At 63.7% G+C, this 20,696-nt stretch overlaps 1 protein-coding gene across 1 annotated transcript in view; it reads left to right on the top strand.

The window, feature by feature from the left end:
• Positions 1 to 20,696, top strand: part of BCR (BCR activator of RhoGEF and GTPase) — a 53,231-nt gene that overhangs the window by 17,390 nt on the left and 15,145 nt on the right. The window contains exons 2-14 of the mRNA XM_084867413.1: positions 5,914 to 6,080; positions 8,633 to 8,737; positions 9,834 to 10,019; positions 11,080 to 11,187; positions 12,726 to 12,786; positions 14,093 to 14,145; positions 14,656 to 14,796; positions 17,331 to 17,452; positions 17,701 to 17,869; positions 18,049 to 18,168; positions 18,740 to 18,815; positions 19,434 to 19,538; positions 20,602 to 20,676. Coding sequence (XP_084723539.1) covers positions 5,914 to 6,080; positions 8,633 to 8,737; positions 9,834 to 10,019; positions 11,080 to 11,187; positions 12,726 to 12,786; positions 14,093 to 14,145; positions 14,656 to 14,796; positions 17,331 to 17,452; positions 17,701 to 17,869; positions 18,049 to 18,168; positions 18,740 to 18,815; positions 19,434 to 19,538; positions 20,602 to 20,676 — 1,488 coding nt within the window. The remainder of the gene's footprint in view (positions 1 to 5,913; positions 6,081 to 8,632; positions 8,738 to 9,833; positions 10,020 to 11,079; positions 11,188 to 12,725; positions 12,787 to 14,092; positions 14,146 to 14,655; positions 14,797 to 17,330; positions 17,453 to 17,700; positions 17,870 to 18,048; positions 18,169 to 18,739; positions 18,816 to 19,433; positions 19,539 to 20,601; positions 20,677 to 20,696) is intronic.

Genomic DNA, 20,696 nt, shown 5'->3' with positions numbered 1-20,696 from the left:
AAAACGGGCTCCTTGGGCCGGGAGGGCAGTCCTGTGATTTTTAACGCCTTCTCGGGGTAGTCAGGATACAGTTAATATTCCATCGCCCCGGAAAACCCCCCCTTAATAACCACACCGCCCTCCTCTCCTCCTGCCGCTGGCCATCTGTTCTCCATCCCCATAGGTTGTCTTTTTAAAACCATGTCAGATAGCCCTCGCCAGTGTGGCTCAGTGGATAGAGCGCCGGCCTGCCAGGTCCTGTTCCGGTCAAAGGCGTGTACCTTGGCTGCAGGCTCCCTCGGGGCGTGTGCAGGAGGAGGCAACCAATCGATGTGTTTCTCCCATATCGATGTGTCTCTCATCTTTCCCTCTCTCTTCTCCTCTCTCTAAAAATCCGTGGGAACATATCCTCAGGTGAGGATGAGCAAACAAAACAAAAAGAAAAGGAAATAGCCGAAACGGGAGCGGCTCAGAGGATGGAGCGTCCGCCTGTGGACTGAAGGGTCCCAGGTTTGATTCCGGTCAAGAGCATGTACCTTGGTTGCAGGCACATCCCCAGTGGGTGGGGTGTGCAGGAGGCAGCTGACCGATGTGTCTCTCTCATCGATGTTTCTAACTCTCTAACCCTCTCCCTTCTCTGTAAAAAAAAAAAAATCAGTAAAATACATTTTAAAAAGAAAAGGAAAGGAAATGGAGCCTTTCGGAAAACAGTTGAAGATGTGGGTTGTAGCAGCCTGGAGACGCAGGCTAACCAGGTCACCTTGCTATGATTGGTGGTTGCCCCTTTCTGGACCTACCGCGTGCCAGGAGCAGTCGGTCCTACTGTGTGCCACGCTCCGTCTCAGAACAGCCCCGCTGCGTCCCGTCACCCCCAGTTGCCGGCGGAGGCTCCGAGGGCGTGTCTCTCACATGTCACCCAGCTCGGGGCCAGGGTGGGGGAGTCGGGACGCGAGGCAGCCCTGGAGCGGAGGCTGGAATTAGCTGCGGGGCTGCCCTGTGGGACAGATGGAGGAACATCTTGGCTGTAAGCTGGCTAACTGCGGGGATAAGCTGTCAAGGAATGTGAGAAAGTCCCAGCTGGGGAGCGCTGGGCGGATGAACTACTTTCTTTCCAGGGCATCTCCGTGCTCGGGCTTCAGCTGCTTGGTGGCAGGCACCGGTCTCGATGGTTCCTCAAGAAACACCTTTTGCCGGGACCGGTTTGGCTCAGTGGATAGAGCGTCGGCCTGCGGACTGAAAGGTCCCGGGTTCGATTCCGGTCGAGGGCATGTACCTTGGTTGCGGGCACATCCCCAGTAGGGGGTGTGCAAGAGGCAGCTGATCGATGATTCTCTCTCATCGATGTTTCTAACTCTCTATTCCTCTCTCTTCCTCTCTGTGAAAAATCAATAAAATATATATATTTTTTAAAAACACCTTTTTTTCTTTTCTGTCTTTTTTTTTTTTATTATTTCTGTGCTTTATTTACTTTAAAAAAATATATTTCATTGATTTTTTTACAGAGAGGAAGAGAGAGGGATAGAGAGCTAGAAACATCGATGAGAGAGAGTCATCGATCAGCCGCCACAAATGCACGGAGACCTTTGGCCACACCCGGGGTTCCCGGCCGGAGGACCTCCGAGGGCGCCCCCCTCCGACCCCGGACCTCCCGCGTGCCAGGCCTGCCTCCCAGCAGCCCCATCCCAGCCCTGCCTCCAGCTGTCATTCCCCGAGTGCCGCCCCGCCCTGCAGTTGTTAGGATGCATAGCGGCTCTTCGCGGAATGTGCCCCGCCGCCGCCGGGGTCTGGGGTCCCTGCTGCCCCTGGGGGGCTCCCCGGGGAGCTCGGCGTCCGGAACCGGCCATGGAGCAGGCGGCGTCGGGTGCGGTATCACTGCGCGGCGTCCGCGGTCCCAAATCTCGGGAGGGCGTGGGTCTGGGCACCGATGGGGCTGTGCTGGGCTGAGCGGTAGGGTCCCTCGGTGCTCCGGAATGGAGAAGAGGGTTTTTTGGTTTGTTTTGTTTTTGTTTTTGTTTTTTAATGTGTTTTTATTGATGCCAGAGAGGAAGGGAGAGGGAGAGGGAGAGAAACATCAATGTGAGAGAGAACCATTGATCGGCTGCCTCCCTCACGCCCTCCACTGGGGATCAAGCCTGCAACCTGGAATCAAACCCTGGGCCCTTCAGCCTGCAGGCCGGCGCTCTCTGCACTGAGCCACCCAGGCCAGGGCGGTGGGAGGGGTGGGGGTTGCGATGATTCCCTCCTGGGTGTCTGCACGGGGAGCAGCAGCAGTGCTGGGTGGACCTGAGGTGCCGAGAGGCCCCGGGGACTCGGGCTGCCTCGTGGGGAGGCTGAGCTGCCCTCCCCTCCGCCCCCCACCCGCCGCCGCCCCGCAGAGCAGGCATGGAATCCAGCAGGAATGCACAGCCGTGCTGCCCCGGTGCTCGGCCCGCACCCTCTGCGGCTCGGGCACGCGGGGCCTGGCGTTATGTGCCACCCACACCCACGCCCACGCCCACGCCCGCAGGCATGCCCCTTCTCCGACAGAGTCCCTTCCCAGGCGAGAGCGTCGGGGGGGGGGGGGGAGGGCAATCCCAGAAGAGGGAGCCTTGGGGTCTCTCATCCTCTTCCTCAGCGCGGCCTGCCTCCCCCGAGGCCCCGCCCGGCCTGCCTGCTCCCCGGCGCACCCGTCTGTCCAAAGGCCGCTTCGCTTGCTCAGCCCAGATTCTCATCACGGATGTTTCTCTCTCTCTCTCTCTCTCTCTCCCCTCTCCCTTCCTCTCTGAAATCAATAAAGATATTTTTTAAAAAGCCCTGACCGGTGTGGCTCAGTGGATAGAGCATCGGCCTGTGGACTGAAGGGTCCCAGGTTCAATTCGGGTCAAGGGCATGGACCTTGGTTGCAGGCACATCCTCAGTAGGAGGTGTGCAGGAGGCAGCTGGTCGATGTTTCTCTCATCCCTCTCCCTTCCTCTCCGTAAAAAAAGTCAATAAAACATTTTTAGCCGAAACCGTTTGGCTCAGTGGTAGAGCATCGGTCTGCGGACTGAAAGGTCCCAGGTTCGATTCCGGTCAAGGGCATGAACCTTGGTTGCGGACACATCTCCAGTGGGGGGTGTGCAAGAGGCAGCTGGTCGATGTTTCTCTCTCATCGACTTTTCTAGCTCTCTATCTCTCTCCCTTCCTCTCTGTAAAAAATCAATAAAATATATTTAAAAAAAAAACACAAAAAAACATATTTTAAAAAATGAAAATAAAAATATATATATACACACACGCGGGCGCAGCACCTTTGTCGGGACCTGCTCTCCTGCCTGGGCAGGTGGCAGCGATGGTGCCGGGTGGGCGTGTGACAGCTGTGCCAGGCGGGGAGGAGGGGGGCGCCCGGCCAGCTGGGGGTGAGCCCGGCCCGGCCCAGGCGGTCACACCGCGATGACAGCGGGATTATCGCCGCCGGTGGTAATTCCCACACGACAGTGTCAAGTTTCAGGTCAAGAGCAGAGGCTGGTCCTCCGTGACCGCCCGTCGGCGCCCGGCTCCTGGCGGCTTGCTTTCCGGCGGTGCCTCGGCGGTGCCTCGGCGGTGCCCGGGCCCTGTGCTCGCTCCGCGGAAACCCTGCGGCCGGCAGACTCTGAGGCCCCGGGGGGTGGGGGGGTGAGGCCTGCTCCTGCCGATTCTTTTTCTTTTTAAAAAAAAATATATATATATTTTATGGTTTTTTTGCAGAGGAAGGGAGAGGGATAGAGAGTCAGAAACATCAATGAGAAACATCCATCAGCTGCCTCCTGTACGCCCCCCACCGGGGATGTGCCTGCAACCAAGGTCCGTGCCCTTGACCGGAATCGAACCGGGACCCTTTAGTACGCAGGCCAACACTCTATCCACTGAGCCACACCGGTTTTGGCTGTGCATTTTATTTTTATGTATTTCATAGATTTCAGAGAGGAAGGGAGAGGGAGAGAGAGTTGGAAACATCAGTGAGAGAGAAACATCCATCAGCGGCCTCCTGCACGCCCCCCACCGGGGATGTGCCCGCAACCAAGGTCCATGCCCTTGACCAGGAGGCAATAAAAATAAAAATAATGATGATGATGTCATCCCGCGGCGGAAGCTGCAGCTCTTTCCGGCCACGGTTTCCCTTCGGCCCGCCCTGCCCTGGCACCAGGGTGTTCCAGACCCAGCCCGACCCAGAGCGTAAATACCCTCTCCCTCTGCAGGATCTGGGGTCTTAGCACAGGAGGGTCTTTGGAGACCCTAGAAGGTCCCTTAACAGCATCTGGATGCTGGTTGGGGTCCTTGTCTGCCCATGCTGGGGCCCCTCGGTCTTAGTGCTAAAAGTCACTGACAGCCTGGCCAGTGTTGCTCAGTGGGTAGAGGAAGGGTACCGGGTTCGATTCTGGGCCAGGGCATGTACCTCGTGGCAGGTTCGATTCCTGACCCTGGTTGGGACACGTGTGGGAGGAAACCAATCAGTGGTCGCCCCCTGCCAGCCTGAGCTGGGCGCTGTCCAGGACTGGTTTGGGGGAAGCCCCTGTGGGTCTGGAGGAGCTGAGATGCCCCAGACTGTGCTTCTCCCCTTTGACCTCTATTCGTACCCCCCCCCCCCCCGGTGGGGATCCAGCCCGCCACTCGGGCCTATGCCCTTGACCGGAATCAAACCCGGGACCCTTCTGTCCGCAGGCCAATGCTCTATCCACTGAGCCACACCAGCCAGGGCCCGGCTGCGTTGTTTTTGAAGCTCCCCAGGTGGTGCTGGCCGGTGGCCACGGCTTGGGGCACCCGTTGGGCAGTGGGAGAGCCTGGGCGTGGCAGGGGCGTGGGAGGCGGCTGAGACTGGCCACCCGTGGGCCCCGAGGCTTGGCAGAGGCCTTTCCCGGCGCTGTCCACCAGGTCCCGCGGCCACAGCTCCTCCCGCTGGGCAGGTGGACAGGACGGAAAATGCGTGTCCCCGCCCGACCCCCACCCCACCCCGGATGGCTGGGTCGGCTCCCAGGTCCGTGGCTGGCCCTCTGCCCGCCTGGCCTGGGTGGCGTGGGCACCACGGGCACCGGGGCCGGAGCCGCAGGGCGGGGAGGGGGTGGGGGCGGGCGCTGTAAGCCGGGGGGTGAGCACCGCCAGGCGCCTGTGCGCTGACCCGGGGCGGGCGGGGCTGGTGCAGGTGAGTCAGAGGGAAGTGATGTCACGGGGGACACGGCCCCGTCATGGCGTGACCTCCTGGGATCCTGGGGGCCGGGAGCGCTCCCGGAAGCCGGCCTCCCATGAGGCTCACGGCGGGCTGGGCCTGTGGGGTGAGGTCCTGGTGGGGGGTCTGGGGACCGAGCTGCAGGAACCCCCCACCCCACCCCCACCCTGGCTGTGGCCCCGGGACTGGGCCTGGGGAGACGGAAGGGGCAGGACCTGGCGAGGAGGGAGGGATGGCCGCTGGCACTGGGCAGCCCCCGGGAGCGGGGAGGGAGGGGGGCGTGGGTGGTGTGGGGTGAGCCGTTCTCGGTCCTCGTAGGCACTCCGATGGGGGTTCTGCCAGCCCGTTAGGGAGGTGAGCAGATGGGGGGGGGCGGCATGGGGTGGCCTGTGCTCTTCACCCTGTCACCCCCCCACCCCACCCCTACCCCCCAACCGACAGGTGTCCCAAGGACTGTTCCTGACAGCCAAACCCCAGCATGCGGGCTCTGCCGTTCTGTGAGGGCTCAGGGTCCCCCTCCTTCCCTCCTCCTCCCCCCCGTAAGCCGCAGGTGTCCGGACGCCCCGTCTCGCATGGCCTGGGAGCAGCTGCGGGGCCGGCCCCCCCGCTCCCCGGGGCCTGTGCCCCGTGGGCGGTGAAGGTGGGTCCCTGCGCCTGAGCTCCCTGCGTGGTGCCCGCAGACTGCCGCTGGTGGCCGCTGGGCCCCTGCTGGGACCGGCGGGTGCCCTCGGCCCCGCTCCCCATCCCTGACGCCGGCCCCTCTCTGCCCACAGACTCGTCCTTCGGGACTCCGCCCGGGTACGGCTGCGCGGCGGACCAGGCCGAGGAGCAGCGGCGGCACCAGGACGGGCTGCCCTACATCGATGACTCGCCCTCCTCCTCGCCCCACCTGGGCGGCAAGGGCCGGGCCGGCCGGGACACCCTGGAGCCGGCCAAGGCGGTGAGTCCGGGCGGCGGGCGGGCGGCCGTCCGAGGCCCAGAGGCTCCGGGAGGCCCAGCCCCTCGGCTCCGGGGCCGGGGGCCGGCGGTGATGGAGCAGCCACGGTGGCTGCTGAGTCGCTGAAACTCCCTTCTCCTCCTCCATCCGGGCACGGGGACGGCCTGCGGTGCAGGGAGCTGTCGCCCAGCGTGGCGGAGGCGGGCGGCTCCTGCTGGCACCCGTGGGGGCGGCCCCCCGCGCCCGCGCTGAGCAGGAGAGACGCCCACAGATGCATTTGCTCCCTCTTACCGGAGCGGGGGGGGGGGGGGGGGACACACGACCCCACCCATTGGTCCACGGTCATTGTTTAAAGTATATGTTTTTTCTTGTTTTTAAAATAATATATTTTATTGTTTTTTTTATAGAGAGAAAGGGAGGAGCATAGAGAGTTAGAAACGTGGATGAGAGAGAAACATCGATCAGCTAGCTGCCTCTTGCACATCCCCTACTGGGCATGTGCCCGCAACCAAGGTACATGCCCTTGGCTGGAATCGAACCCGGGACCTTTCATTGAGCCACACAGGTTTCGGCATGGGCCTGCGCCTCTTAAGCTTTTGTGGTTTCTGAAGACCTGGGCCCCGGGCCCGTGCTGAACCCCGAGGCTGGGAGGGGAGCCCGGGTGTGGCACACAGCGGCCTGTGCAGCCCCTCGCCCGGCGTCCAGCCTCACCACTGTGCACGGAGCCACGGCTCAGAGGGGCCGAGCCGCGGGCCCAGGCCACACCGCGGGCAGATCTGGAGCCCTCCTGGCCCCCTCGCTGGCACTTTCCCTCGGCTTCCTCTCTCGGGCCCTCCCGTTCTTCCTGCTTGGCACTCGGGTTTGGAACGGGCAGCGGCCCGCAGGGGCCTGAGCGAGGAGGTGGGGCCCTGAGCCGGGGGAGGCTCCGGCCCATCCCTCCGCCTCCCCTGAGGGCTCTCTCCCTCCCTGCCGGCCGGCCCGCCCTCCACCTCCAGGTCCCTGGAGGACACGCTCCCGGTGCCTCAGGATGTGGCCCCTCCAACACCCCCCACCCCCAGACTCCTGCCCTCAGGCCCTGCTCTGCACTGACTGGGCCCGCGTGGCGCGCTGGATCCATCCAGTCCTGGGCGTGCTGGCTCAGGACTCCCCCGAGCACTGACTGCTCAGACTCTGAGGGCGCAGGGCGTGTCGGCCTGGGCACAGCGTGTCCCGAGGGGCCTGCCGAGCCCCGCCCGTGTGCTCAGGGAGGTGGCTGGGCGTGAGACTGCACGTCATTTCCCGGGGTGGCTCTCGGCCAAGATCTTACTGGCTGGTTGCTGCCCAGTGCATCAGCACACACATGCATGCACATTCACACCCATGCCCGTCCACACATGCATGCACATGTGCACGCAAGCATGCACACATGCAAGCACACACATGCATACACCTAGCTCACGGACATTTGGTAGGATGCCACAGAGCTGGCTGGCAGTCCACCTGGTGGTGGAACAGGCAGGCCATTAGTCACCTTCTGTGAACATGGGGCCCCTCCCCGCTTGGGGTGTGGCCAGCCTCCAGCACCGGGCTTTGCCGCCCCCCGCGCCCCCCCCCCCCCCGGGTCAGGGAGCCAGCCGGGCTGGTGGCCAGGTCGTCACTCATCGCCTTTATTTATTTAAAATATACTTTATTGATTTTTTTATACAGAGAGGAAGAGAGAGGGATAGAGAGTTAGAAACATCAATGAGAGAGAATTATCGATCAGCTGCCTCTTGCACGCCCCCTACTGGGGATGTGCCCTTAACCAAGGTACATGCCCTTGGCCAGCATCGAACCTGAGACCTTTCAGTCTGCAGGCCAGCGCTCCGTCCACAGAGCCACACCGATTAGGGCTGTCCCGAGATCCGTAAAGACCCCAGTTCCCAATGGAGCCGCCCTCCGCTCTGAGGCACCGGTGGGCGCACCAGCACCCAGTGCCATGAGGCCTGGCTTTGGGAAGCCGAGGCATGGAGCCGTATTGATGGGGGGCAGGGGGTCCTGTGGCTCCCCCCTAAGGGGGTCTCTGCCCTCAGAGTCCGAACAGCAGGCTCCGGAGGCAAAGGTCCTGAGCCCTGGAGCACCCAGCTCCGCCCCAGGCCCCGAGGGAGGGAGCATGGAAGGAGGCAGCCCAGGGCTGCCCGGCCCTCCGGTCCAAGGGTCAGTGCGAGCGGCAGATCGCGGGCGGGAGTGACAGTGGCAGCCGGGTGGCAGGTCCCGGTGCCCCTCGGCTCCGCCTCTGCCGGGCCCGCCGCCCCTCGTCGCAGGAGGAAGGTGAGGAGGGGGCAGGCTTTGCCCGGCTGGCTCGGCCGCAAACTCCCCAATGTCAAGGCCAGCGGCGGCTCCTCTCAGCTTCGCGGTGACCACGTGTGAGTGGCCGCTGTGCTGGGGCTCCTGGGATGCCCTCCGATGCCGCCGGAGCCCCCGGGAGGCTGGTCCGAGGCGGACGGACGGACGGACGGACGGACACACGTCCCCGCGGAGACGGGCCCCCTCGGTCATCGCCTCTCGGGTCTGACTTCCGTCTGCTTCTCCCGCAGAGCGAGCTGGACCTGGAGAAGGGCTTGGAGATGCGAAAGTGGGTCCTGTCGGGCATCCTGGCGAGTGAGGAGACGTACCTCAGCCACCTGGAGGCGCTGCTGCTGGTGAGGGGGCCGGGGAGGCGGGGGGATGGGGGGGACGGGGGCATGGGGAGCTGCTGGCTCACATGGCCCGGGCCAGAGGTCAGCTGGCGGGAGCCGGGGGCACCCATCCTCCTGGGCGTCATTGAGTCACCTGTGGGAGGGTCAGAGCTTCTCAGGGGTGGTGGATGGCAGCGTAAGACAGGTGCCAGCCCAAGCTGGCTTCATGTGTTCACATTTCATGGAATTTAAGTATATTTTTATTGGCCAAAGCCGGTTTGGCTCAGTGGTAGAGCGTCGGTCTGCGGACTGAAAGGTCCCGGGTTCAATTCCAGTCAAGGGCATGTACATTGGTTGCGGGCACATCCCCGGTGGGGGGGTGTGCAGGAGGCAGCTGGTCGATGTTTCTCTCTCATCGACGTTTCTAGCTCTCTATCGCTCTCCCTTCCTCTCTGCAAAAAATCAATAAAGTATATTTTTTAATATATTTTTATTGCTCTCAGAGAAGAAGGGAGAGGGAGAGAGAGAGAGAGAGAGAAACATCTATGAGGAGAGAGAATCAGGGATCGGCTGCCTCCTGCACAATGCCCCCCACTGGGGGGACAGAGCTCACAGCCCAGGCACGTGCCCTGACCGGGAATGAAACCGTGACCTCCTGGTTCATAGGTCGACGCTCAACCACGGAGTCATGCCGGCCGGGCTACGTCATGAAATTTAAAAATAAAAGCACTAGCCTGTGTGGCTCATTGGATAGAGCGTCGACCTGTCGACCAAAAGGTCCCGGGTTTGATTCCGGTCGAGGGCACGTACCTCTGTTGCAGGCTCCTCCCCGGTCTGGGCCCTGGTCAGGGCGTGTGCAGGAGGCAACCCGTCGATGTGTCTTTCTCTCTCACATCGATCGATGTGTCTTTCTCTCTCACATCGATGTTTCTCTCCGCCTCTCCCTCCCTCTCCCACTCTTGCTAAAAAAACCAATGGAAAAATATCCTCGGGCGAGGAATAAAAAAATAATGAGTGAATGAATGAAAAGCACCATGTCACGTGACCACGGCCACCTGTGGCCGTCGCGTGCCCTGACGCCGCCTCCCCGTGGCCGCTCGGCCTCCCTGTGCCCCCGCAGCCCATGAAGCCGCTGAAGGCGGCGGCCACCACCTCGCAGCCGGTGCTGACGAGCCAGCAGATCGAGACCATCTTCTTCAAGGTGCCCGAGCTCTACGAGATCCACAAGGAGTTCTACGACGGGCTGTGCCCCCGCGTGCAGCAGTGGAGCCACCAGCAGCGCGTGGGCGACCTCTTCCAGAAGCTGGTGAGTGACGGGCGGGCGGGCGCAGGGGCTGCGGGCGGGGGCGGCCTCCCCGGGGACCTGCGGGTGGCGGCGCCGCCGGGGGCTCGGGGACGCCGGGGTGACGGTGTCGAGTCAGAGTCCTGGGGTGGGTTGCCCGGCCCAGGTGGGCTCCGTGGTTGAGCGTCGACCTGTGAACAAGCCCGGGTTCCAGGCTCGATCCCCAGGAGGGGGCATGCAGGAGGCAGCCGATCTGTGACCCTCTCATCGTTGGTGTTTCTGTCTCTCTCTCTCCCTCTCCTTTCTGAGATCAATTAAAAGATATATATATAAATATATATATATATATATATATATATATATATATTTATATATATATAAATATATATATATATATATATATATATATATATATATATATATATATTGGTATATTTTTTTTAAAGGCTCTTGAGTTCCTTGCAGACTTTTTGAAATATTTTTAAGACATTTTAAAATACGTTTTTATGGATCTCAGAGAGGAAGGGAGATGGAGAGAGAGAGAGAGAGAGAGAGAGAGAGAAACACCAAGGATGAGAGAATCATGGACCCGCTGCCTCCTGTCCGCCCCCTCCTGGGGATGGAGCCTGCAACCTGGGCCCGTACCCTTGACCGGAATCAAACCCGGGACCATTCTGTCCTCAGGCCGGGGCTCTGTCCACTGAGCTAACCAGCTGGGGATTAAAATGTTTGCTTACTGATTGGAGAGGGAGACAGAGAGAGACACTGACTTGTTGCATTCGTTGGCCTCCTGCACGGAGGGGGCCGCTCCACCCCACCTGCGGGAGACCGCTGCCTGCCTCCCCTGACAGCCTTGAACTTTCGTTCTTGTCAGCGGCGCCGTTCGCAGGCGTCGGTGGGAGGACTCGGCAGCAGGGCGGGAGGCAGAGGGAGGCCGTGGCAGGGGGAGCTGGGTGCCCGCAGCTCTGCACCGCCTGGCACCTGGGGCTCCGCCGGGGCTGCGGCTCGGCTCTCTCTCGGCGAGATGGGGCCCCCCCGGGCCTGGCTCACGCCCGCCCCCCGCGCTCTGCCTCCCTCCTCGCAGGCCAGCCAGCTGGGCGTGTACCGGGCCTTCGTGGACAACTACGGCGTCGCCATGGAAATGGCCGAGAAGTGCTGCCAGGCCAACGCTCAGTTTGCAGAAATCTCCGAGGTAGGCAGGTGCTCCTGGGACAGGGCGCCTCACCGGGCATTGGTCCGTCCCTGTGGCCCGGGAGGACAAGGTGCGCCAAACCGAGGCTGGCTGTTCGCCTCAGCCGTGCCCGGGTGCCTCTGGGTGGGCACCGTCCGCCTGCCCCTGCAGGGACCCTGTTGTGAGCAGACAAGGAGCAGCGAGGTTCCTGCCCGCGCCCCCCCCTCACTCCCCGGGGGCCAGGGCCCGAAGCTGGGGCTCAGTGAGGTCCCTGCAACGATGCTCCACCGCTGTCTGTGTGCCGTGAGGGAGGTCCATACTGCTGCCCTTTTTAAAAATACGTATATTTTTATTGATTTCCGAGAGGAAGGAGGAGAGAGAGAGAACCATGGGTCGGCTGCCTCCTGCCCGCCCCACGCTGGGGATGGAGCCTGTGCCCCTGACCGGAATGGAACCGTGACCATGGAGCCACGCCGGCCGGGGCCTCGCTTTCGCTGTTTGAGGCGTCCCGCTCCTCAGAGCTCTGACCCCGTGAGGACCCGAGGAGGGAAGAGCTGCGTGTGCGGCGGGCGGCCGCCCAGAGACGCGGGAACCAGAATCAGGGAGGGCGTGAGCCTCCTGCTGGAGTCCCCCCCCGCCCCCCTGCGGTGCCTGGCCGTGGCCCCGGGCTCCGTGCCCCGTTCTGACCCATCGCGGGAGGCGGAGGGGCCGGGGCCCTGGCACTCACCGGCTCTGCGGTGATAACACGTGCCACGTGCTCCTCCGGGCCCTGTGGGGCGCCCGCTGCCCGCCTGGCACAGCTGGTCACGGGCTCCAGACTGCCCTCCCCGCCCCCCTGGGCCGCCTGGCACGTTCGGTCCGTTCTTTCCCTGAGCTCCCTCTCTGACAAGCCCCCGCCCCCCACACACACCCCTAACCGCTGGAATGTTGGCCCGGAATCGGAGTGACCTTGACAAATTACAGACCTAACTCTCTGAGGGCGGCTGCGGTCATTGGGCCGAGGTTAAGTCCGCCTGCGCAGGTTTCTACAGAGGAGGGAAGAAACAGGGGTGGGACACCCCCCCCCCCCCAATCAGGGGGTTCCACCAACCACACACAAGCGGGAATCTAAGCCAAGGCCAGGGCAGGCAGTGTAGGGTGGCTCCTGGGGCCTGCCAACAGCCAGCCCCCCATAACGCTGGTACCACCGCATATAGCCCATCCGTGATGAGAGGATCATGGATCGGCTGCCTCCTGCACGCCCCCTACTGGGGATGGAGCCCGCAACCCCGGCCTGTGCCCCAACCGGGAATCAAACTGGGGACCTCCCGGGTCCTAGGTCGGCGCTCCACCCCAGAGCCACGCGGCCGGTGCATGCCCTGTGTCTTACACCGTGGCCTGGGACCCAGGCCCGGGGCCGGCCGCCTCAGGGCTCCTTGGGGTGAGAGAAGGGTGGGGTGCCCACCACAGGTGCCCGGCCCGGGACTTCCTGCCACAGGGCCACTGCCCGGCCCGGGACTTCCTGCCACAGGGCCACTGCCTGCCTTGTCCTCCGTGAAAAGGCGCCTTTTTCTTTGCAGAACCTGAGAGCCAGGAGCAACAAGGACGCCAAGGACCATACGACCAAGAACTCGCTGGAGAGTGAGTGCTCCCTGCTGAGGCCTCTCCGCGCCCCTGGGGGGTGGGGGGGGGTTTGAGGATGGGGGGCCCGCTGCAGGCAGACGGGGCGTTTGCTGGGGAAACGGGCGTGGTGCTCCCCATAGTGATGTTGGGGACCAGGACAGAGCAGCAAGGCCGGGGGGCAGAGGGGGGAGTGGAGGGGAAGGAAGAGGTCGGGCAGCCCGCCGCCCGCAGTCACAAACAGGAAAGACGGGGGGCGCCCACGGACACCCACAGAGCAGGCACTGCGGGCGTTAACGGAGTCCTCACGTGGTCCCCGATCGCCCCCGAAGGAGGGCTGTCCCTTCCTCCTCTTGGATGACAAACACGTGGAGGACACTGTAACCACGCAGCCCCAGGCCCCCGGAGGCCGCCAGAGGGTCCAGCCAGGGCGCCCGGGCCTGCCCTCGGCCTCCTCCTCCCCGGGGGAAAGTGGTGGTGGGCCTGATGGGCCGCCTCTCACTCCCCGTTGCTAGCGTAGCGGAAAGTCACACACACACACAGGGAGCAGCAGGGGTGCCACCGCTGCTGCCCGGAGCTTCCCCTGCTAAGTAAGCCTCAGTCTCCCCGTCTGTGAAATGGGCACAGCGATGCCCTCTGCGCACCAGCCCTGGGAGGCGCGGGAGGAGGCACCCCCGGTGTGGGTATGGGGACACATCGGAGCCTCAGGGGCGGTGCTCCCTGTGGGGCGCAGGGCCCAGCCCCTGTGCCGGTTCCCACGTTCTCACGATCGGGCCTCCAGGCTGTGCGGGGGGAGTGGCATGCAGCTGGTTGGCTCCCGGGGAGTGGGGACCCCCGCTGGCCCTTCCTCACGGGGTGCTGGGGGGCTCCCCAGCCCCAGGAGGACACCGGGCAGTGGAGCGGTGGTCACGGAGTCAGCCACAGGGGCTCGGCTTCTTTTTATTTATTTATTTATTATTTTTTATTTTTTATTAAGTTATCATCTTTGTACATATACCATTGCCTCCCCCCTCCCATACATGCCCTCCCTCCCCAGAGTTTTGTGTCCATTGGTTGTATGTACTTACATGCATGTATACAAGTCCTTCGGTTGATCTGTTATCTCCCGGGGCTCGGCTTCTGCCCGGCAGCTCTGGGCTGCACATGCATGGCGCCGACCGAGCGCCCAGGGCCCGGGGCGCGCCGGGCTGTCCTCGAGGCTCGCCCTCGCCGCTGAGCGCTGAGCCAGGGGTGCTCGGGGCGCATGGGGTGCTCGGGGTGCGCTCACAGCCAGGGTGAGCGGGTGGGGGGGCGGGCGGCTCCCCCACGGCGGCCCCTCTCCCCGCAGCCCTGCTCTACAAGCCCGTGGACCGGGTCACGCGGAGCACGCTGGTCCTGCACGTGAGTCCTGCGCCCCGCCCCCCCCCTCTTCCGGGTTCGATTCCCGTCAGGGGCACGTACCTTGGTTGCAGGCTTCTCCCCGGCCCAGGCCCCGGTTGGAGGCTCGTGCAGGAGGCAAGCCATCCATGTGTCTCTCTCACATCGATGTTTCTCTCCGCCTCTCCCTCTCCCTCCCACTCTCCCTAAAAATCCATTGAGTGAGGATTTTTTAAAAAAACCATTCGGCCCAGAACGTCACCAGTGCCGAGGTGGAGGCAGCCTGCCCTGGACCCCGAGGGTGGGAGCCCCTCTTAGTAGCATGCGAACCCCCCGATGGTGGGGGTTCTGTGGGGCCCTGCCTCCCGAGGGCCCGCCCAGCGCTGCCCTGAGGCCCGGCCCTGTGCGAGGTGGCAGGGATGCCCGCAGAGCCCAGGGCCCCGTGTCCAGCCGGACGTGGGTCTGCGGTCTGCCCACAGCGCCGTGCCAGGGCCTCGCCGAAGGGGCTGACGGGCACCCTCTCGCCCGGCGCAGGACCTGCTGAAGCACACGCCGCCCAGCCACCCCGACCACCCACTGCTGCAGGACGCGCTGCGCATCTCCCAGAACTTCCTGTCCAGCATCAACGAGGAGATCACGCCGCGCCGGCAGTCCATGACGGTGAAGAAGGGCGAGGTGAGGCGGCAGCCGCGGGGAGGGCCGGCCCGGCCCGCTGAGCCGCGGAGGGCGGCGGGGTCCCTCTGGTCCTCGGCGGACGGGCCCGGGACGGTTCAGTGGGACACGAGGAGCGCATGGCCTTTGGGGTCCCTGGCCCTGGCGGGGTCAAACCCGGTCCTGTGTGCGGGGCGTCAGAGTGGAGTTTCGCAGGCGGGTGCCTCGCTCAGCCACCTCTTTTTTTTCTTTTCTTCTTCTTTTAAAAAAAAAAATATTTTATTGGCCGAAACCGGTGTGGCTCAGTGGATAGAGCATCGGCCTGCAGACTGAAGGGTCCTGGGCTCGATTCTGGTCAAGGGCACATACCTTGGTTGCGGACACATCCCCAGTAGGGGGTGTGCAGGAGGCAGCTGGGCGATGATTCTCTCTCATCGATGTTTCTGGCTCTCTATCCCTCCCCCTTCCCCTCTGTAAAAAATCAGTAAAATAGATTTAAAAACAAAAACAAACAAACAAACACAGAAGGGCTCAGGACGTGCTGACCGGGCCTGAGCGGTGGCCTCTGCCCCTTCCTGGGCGCGGCCTGGCGTGGCCAGGCAGGTGCCATCCCCGGCGGGTGGCGTGCAATGAGGCAGCAGAGATGCCAGGCGGAGGGCTGGCCTCCACCGTGAGCATCCGCTGTCAGAGCCGCACTCGGCCTGGCCGTGAACCTGCCGGCAGCCGCCGCTGAGAGCCACTTCCTCCTCTTTCTTGTGGTTTGTGGGCCGGGAGCTGGCGTCAGGCTGCGGGGCAGGTCGCTCCCGGGCAGGTCGCTCCCGGGCAGGTCGCTCGGAGTCCCGTTGCCCTGGGTCCCGGCCTCCCCATCCTCCTTGGGAGCGGCTCCTTGTGTGCGGAGCGGGAAGCTGCCACATGCCCAGGGTCTCCCTGTCAGCTGTCTCTTGGGGAGGGAGGGGGGTTCCCTGGGGAGAGGCATGAGGAGGGAGGTGTCCCCTCCAACCACAGGGCGTAGGGTGCCCTCTGCTGGTGGTGGCCAGGAGCTCAGTTCTTTTGAACTTGATTTTTTAAAAATATTTTTTTATTGACTTCAGAGAGGGAGGGAGAGGGGGGGAGAGAGGAACATCAGGGATGAGAGAGGTTCATGGATCGACTGCCCCGACACGGCAGGTCCCACAGCAAGGCTGCGGGAGGCCCCCGGGCTCGGTGCCCTGCCCGAGGCTTAGGCACTGAGGGCCCGCCCCCCCGCGTCCCCTGCGTGTCTCCGGGTTTGGGGGCTCCTGTTTCTAGCTGCTCTGGCAGCATTCCACGGAGAGGAAAGGAGCCTCCGTCAGCCTGGGCTTTTGGGGTGCCCTATAGTCACCATCTCCACCTGCTCCGCAGATTCGGGGGGCAGCGGCACACAGCGGGGCTCAGGCCGGGACACTGCAGGGGCAGGGTGGGCGTGCTGGCTGCCCAGCGGCAGGGCGACTCGGTGGCCCCGTGGAGAATGGAGGTGCCTGAGGTGGGCCTTGAGGGAGAGAAGGTGGGCCAGTGGGGGTTGGAGAGTGGTTAGTGCAGGGGATCGGCTGGGTGTTTCCAGCCTGCCCGCCCAGGGGACCCTCCTGAGGCCACTTCTGAGCTGTGTATAGGGTGCCCTCTGCTGGTGGTGGCCAGGACCTCAGTTCTTTTTCTTTTCTTTTTTTTAAAATATATTTTATTGATTTTTTTTACAGAGAGGAAGGGAGAGGGTTAGAAAGTTAGAAACATCGATGAGAGAGAATCATCCATCAGCTGCCTCCTGCACACTCCCCACTGGGGATGTGCCCCCAACCAAGGTATATGCCCTTGACCGGAATCGAACCTGGGACCCTTCCGTCTGCAGACTGACGTTCTATCCACTGAGCCACACCGGTCAGGGCTAGGAGCTCAGTTCTTTTGAACTTAATTTTTTAAAAATATTCTTTTATTGATTTCAGAGAGGAAGGGAGAGGGAGAGAGAGAGAGGAACATCCATGATGAGAGAGATTCATGGATCGACTGCCCTCTGCACACCCTACACTGGGGATGGAGCCTGCATCCCTGACATGTGCCCTGACTGGGAATCGAACCCTGACCTCCTGGTTCATAGGTCGGTGCTCAACCACTGAGCAACACGCTGAACCGTGACAGCCAGGCCAGGCTGCCCTATCCTCACCCAAGCGCCAGGCTCTCCTCACAGTGGGGTCTGTGTGGCAATGCCCCGTCCTCCACAGGCTGGCCCCGTGCCCAGGCTGGGTCTCAGCTGTGTCTTGGAGAGGACGGGGCCGGGGGGCGGTGCGGGGGGTTCTCCTGCCATCATTCCACACAGACGGCCCGTCACCCGCCCTCCCGGCCTCAGGCCACTGGCCTTGCCTCATCCACGTGCCCTCTCCCCCGGGCCAGGCCCCCCCGAGGGGCTGGGAAGCTGGTGAGCGGAGGAGAGCGTGCGTGCGTGGCCGATGAGATGGAGGCTCGATCCGGGACGCGGGCCTGAGGCCGGAGGCAGAGGGATGGAGGCCGCAGCCCTCACCCTGGCCCCTGCCCGCCCGCCCCGCCCGCAGCACAGGCAGCTGCTGAAGGACAGCTTCATGGTGGAGCTGGTGGAGGGCGCCCGCAAGCTGCGCCACGTCTTCCTGTTCACCGACCTGCTCCTCTGCACCAAGCTCAAGAAGCAGAGCGGAGGGTGAGTGCCCCCCGCGCTCCTTCCCCGGGGAATCGGGGCTCGGCAGACCCCCCCTCCCCCGGGGGCCCCCGTCACCCGTGCCCACGTCCTCGATCTCCGAGTCCGGGTCCGTGGCGTCGGCCGGGGGTCTCCTGTCGGCCTGAACCCCAGGCCCCGGGCCCCGGGCGGGGGCTCTCGGCTTCTGACGGCAGCGCTGTTGGCGGAGGAAGGCGGGGTCCTGCTCACTGCGCCCCCCGTTCCGCCCCCAGCAAAACGCAGCAGTACGACTGCAAGTGGTACATCCCGCTCACCGACCTCAGCTTCCAGACGCTGGACGAGTCCGAGGCGGCGCCCACCATCCCCCTGGTGGTGGACGAGGAGCTGGACGCCATGAAGATCAAGATCTCGCAGATCAAGAGCGACATCCAGAGGGAGAAGGTGGGCGCCGAGGGGGCGGCCTTGGCCCTGGGCCCGGCCACGGCGCTGGGCTGGGCCGGGCTGCCCGGGGCATTCCCGGCGTCTGAGGGCCGAGCATCGGGGGGAGCGGGCACTGGCCGAGCGGGACCAGGGGGCCCCGGCCCCCGGGCTGGGAATGTGACCGCGACCTCTCCCCGCAGAGGGCCAACAAGGGCAGCAGGGCCATCGAGAGGCTGAAGAAGAAGCTGTCGGAGCAGGAGTCCATGCTCCTGCTCATGTCCCCCAGCATGGCCTTCCGGGTGCACAGCCGCAACGGCAAGGTCAGTGCCCCCGCCCCCGCCCCCCTGCTCCCCCAGGCCCTCTTCCACTCCCCCCTGCTCCCTCCGCTCCCCCAGACCCTCTCCCACCCCCCCTGCTCCCCCTCCGCTCCCCCTGCCCCCCTTCTGCTCCCCCAGACCCTCTCCCACCCCCCTCTGCTTCCCCTCCGCTCCCCCTGCCCCCCTCCGCTCCCCCAGACCCTCTCCCACCCCCCTCTGCTCCCCCTCCGCTCCCCCTGCCCCCCTTCTGCTCCCCCAGACCCTCTCCCACCTCCCTCCGCTCCCCCAGACCCTCTCCCACTCCCCCCTGCTCCCCCATACACTCTCCCACCCCCCTCTGCTCCCCCTCCGCTCCCCCTGCCCCCCTTCTGCTCCCCCAGACCCTCTCCCACCCCCCTCTGCTCCCCCTCCACTCCCCCAGGCCGGCCCTCCTGGTCCCTGGCTCCCATCCGTTGGTAACACTCCCTGAGCCGTGGCCGGCCAGCTAGGGCCCGGAGGAGGCTGTGTGCCTCGGGGGCTGTGTTCGTGTGGACAGGGACGGGGGGAGGTAACGGGCCTGCCCTCCCGCCCCCAGAGCTACACGTTCCTGATCTCGTCCGACTACGAGCGGGCCGAGTGGCGGGAGCACATCCGGGAGCAGCAGAAGAAGTGTGAGTGGCCCCTCCGGAGCGGCCGGAGCCCGTGTGCGGCCGGGAGGCCGGGCGGGCGGTTCCACTGTGGTTCCTGCTCCCTGAGGACCGGGGCTCCGGGTCAGCTGTCAGGTGGCCCGGCCGGCGTGGCTCAGTGGATAGAGCGTCGGCCTGTCGATGGAAGGGTCCCAGGTTCAGTTCCCGGTCAGGGCACATCGGATTGCGGGCTCAGTCCCCAGTGGGGGGCGGGCTGAAGGCAGCCGATCCCTGATCCTCTCTCATCGCTGATGTTTCTATCCCTCTCGCTCCCTCTCCCTTCCTCTCTGAAGTCGGTAACAGTATATTTTTTTAAAAAGAGAGGGAAGAACTGTGGCTGTGCCGAGGAGTGGGCTGGCCCCGCGTGTGTAAGGGTCCCCCTGGGATTTCTCCTTCCTCTGCGCCCAGCCTGGGCCCCGGGGCCATGGCCCCCTCTGTCATCCCCCAGTCCGTCCGCTGGGAGCAGGGCGCCCTCTTGTGCCCTCTCACCAGGGAGCGCCGAGGGTCCCGTTGGGGGCGGGGCTGGGGCGGCATCAGAAAGGTCCCCGGGTGTCCGGAACGGTCCGAGCGCCTGTGCAGACGCCCCTCCCCGCCCCCCCTCAGGTTTCAAAAGCTTCTCCCTGACGTCCGTGGAGCTGCAGATGCTGACCAACTCGTGCGTCAAACTCCAGACGGTCCACTGCATCCCCCTGACCATCAACAAGGAAGGTGGGTGCCCCCCACCCCACCCGCCACCCCGGGCCCGTCCCCTCTGCTCTCCGTCTGTCCTGGGGACCGCGGCTTCCATCCCCGCTGGCCTCGCCCGGGAGTGGGCAGGGAGATAAGGAGCTGTTTGGCCCCAGGGCTGGTGACTGAGGAGACCCATCTCCCTGCCCCCACCCCGAGACCCTCCTCAGCCTCCTCATCCCCTGCCCCGCTGCCCCCCAGCACCCCCCAGCCTGCACCTTTGGTTCCCTGGTGCACACACTGGTGTACACTGGGTCGCACACACAGGTATGTGCTGTGCACACGTGCACACATGCCCCCCATCCATGTCACACGCTACCGTGACCCCTCTCCTGTTCTCGAGATATTTCCTCTCGGTCGCTGACCTGCCTGTGCTGTGAAAACGGCCAGAGCCTGCCTCTTGGTTCCATCCACGAACCAAGAGGTCAGGGTTCAGTTCCGTCCTGGCCAGGGCACAGGCCCCGGGTTGCCGGCTCGATCACCAGTAGGGGGCGCGCAGGAGGCAGCCAGTCAATCAGTGATTCTCTCTCATCGTTGATGTCTCGATCTCTCCCTCTCCCTTCCTGTCTGAAATCCATAAACGTATATTTAAAAACAAACAAACAGCCGAAACCGGTTCGGCTCAGCGGTAGAGCGTCGGTCTGCGGACTGAAAGGTCCCGGGTTCGATTCCGGTCAAGGGCCTGTACATTGATTGCGGGCACATCCCCGGTGGGGGGTGTGCAGGAGGCAGCTGGTCGATGTTTCTCTCTCATCGACGTTTCTAGCTCTCTCTCTCTCTCTCCCTTCCTCTCTGTAAAAAAATCAATAAAATATATTAAAAACAAAAAAGAAAAGCAAACACACACCAAAACACTAGATCCTGAGGTCCCCAAGGCAGAGGCCACGTGGATGTGCCGGTCTGTGGCATCGCCTGGCCCCCTGCTGGGCACAGGGGGACCGCAGGGCGCCCCCGAGGGTGGGGAGGGAGGGGACGCCGAGCCTGCCCCCCCCCCCCCCGCTGCCCTCCCTCAGGGCTGACGCCCCCGCCCGCGCTCTCTGCACAGATGACGAGTCTCCCGGCCTCTACGGCTTCCTGAACGTCATCGTCCACTCGGCCACCGGCTTCAAGCAGAGCTCAAGTGAGTGGCCCGTCCGGGTC

This window comes from Pipistrellus hanaki (genome assembly GCF_964339955.1).
Source record: "Pipistrellus hanaki genome assembly, chromosome: 19".
NCBI classification, from domain to species: domain Eukaryota; kingdom Metazoa; phylum Chordata; class Mammalia; order Chiroptera; family Vespertilionidae; genus Pipistrellus; species Pipistrellus hanaki.
This window is presented reverse-complemented; position numbering and strand designations above follow the sequence as displayed.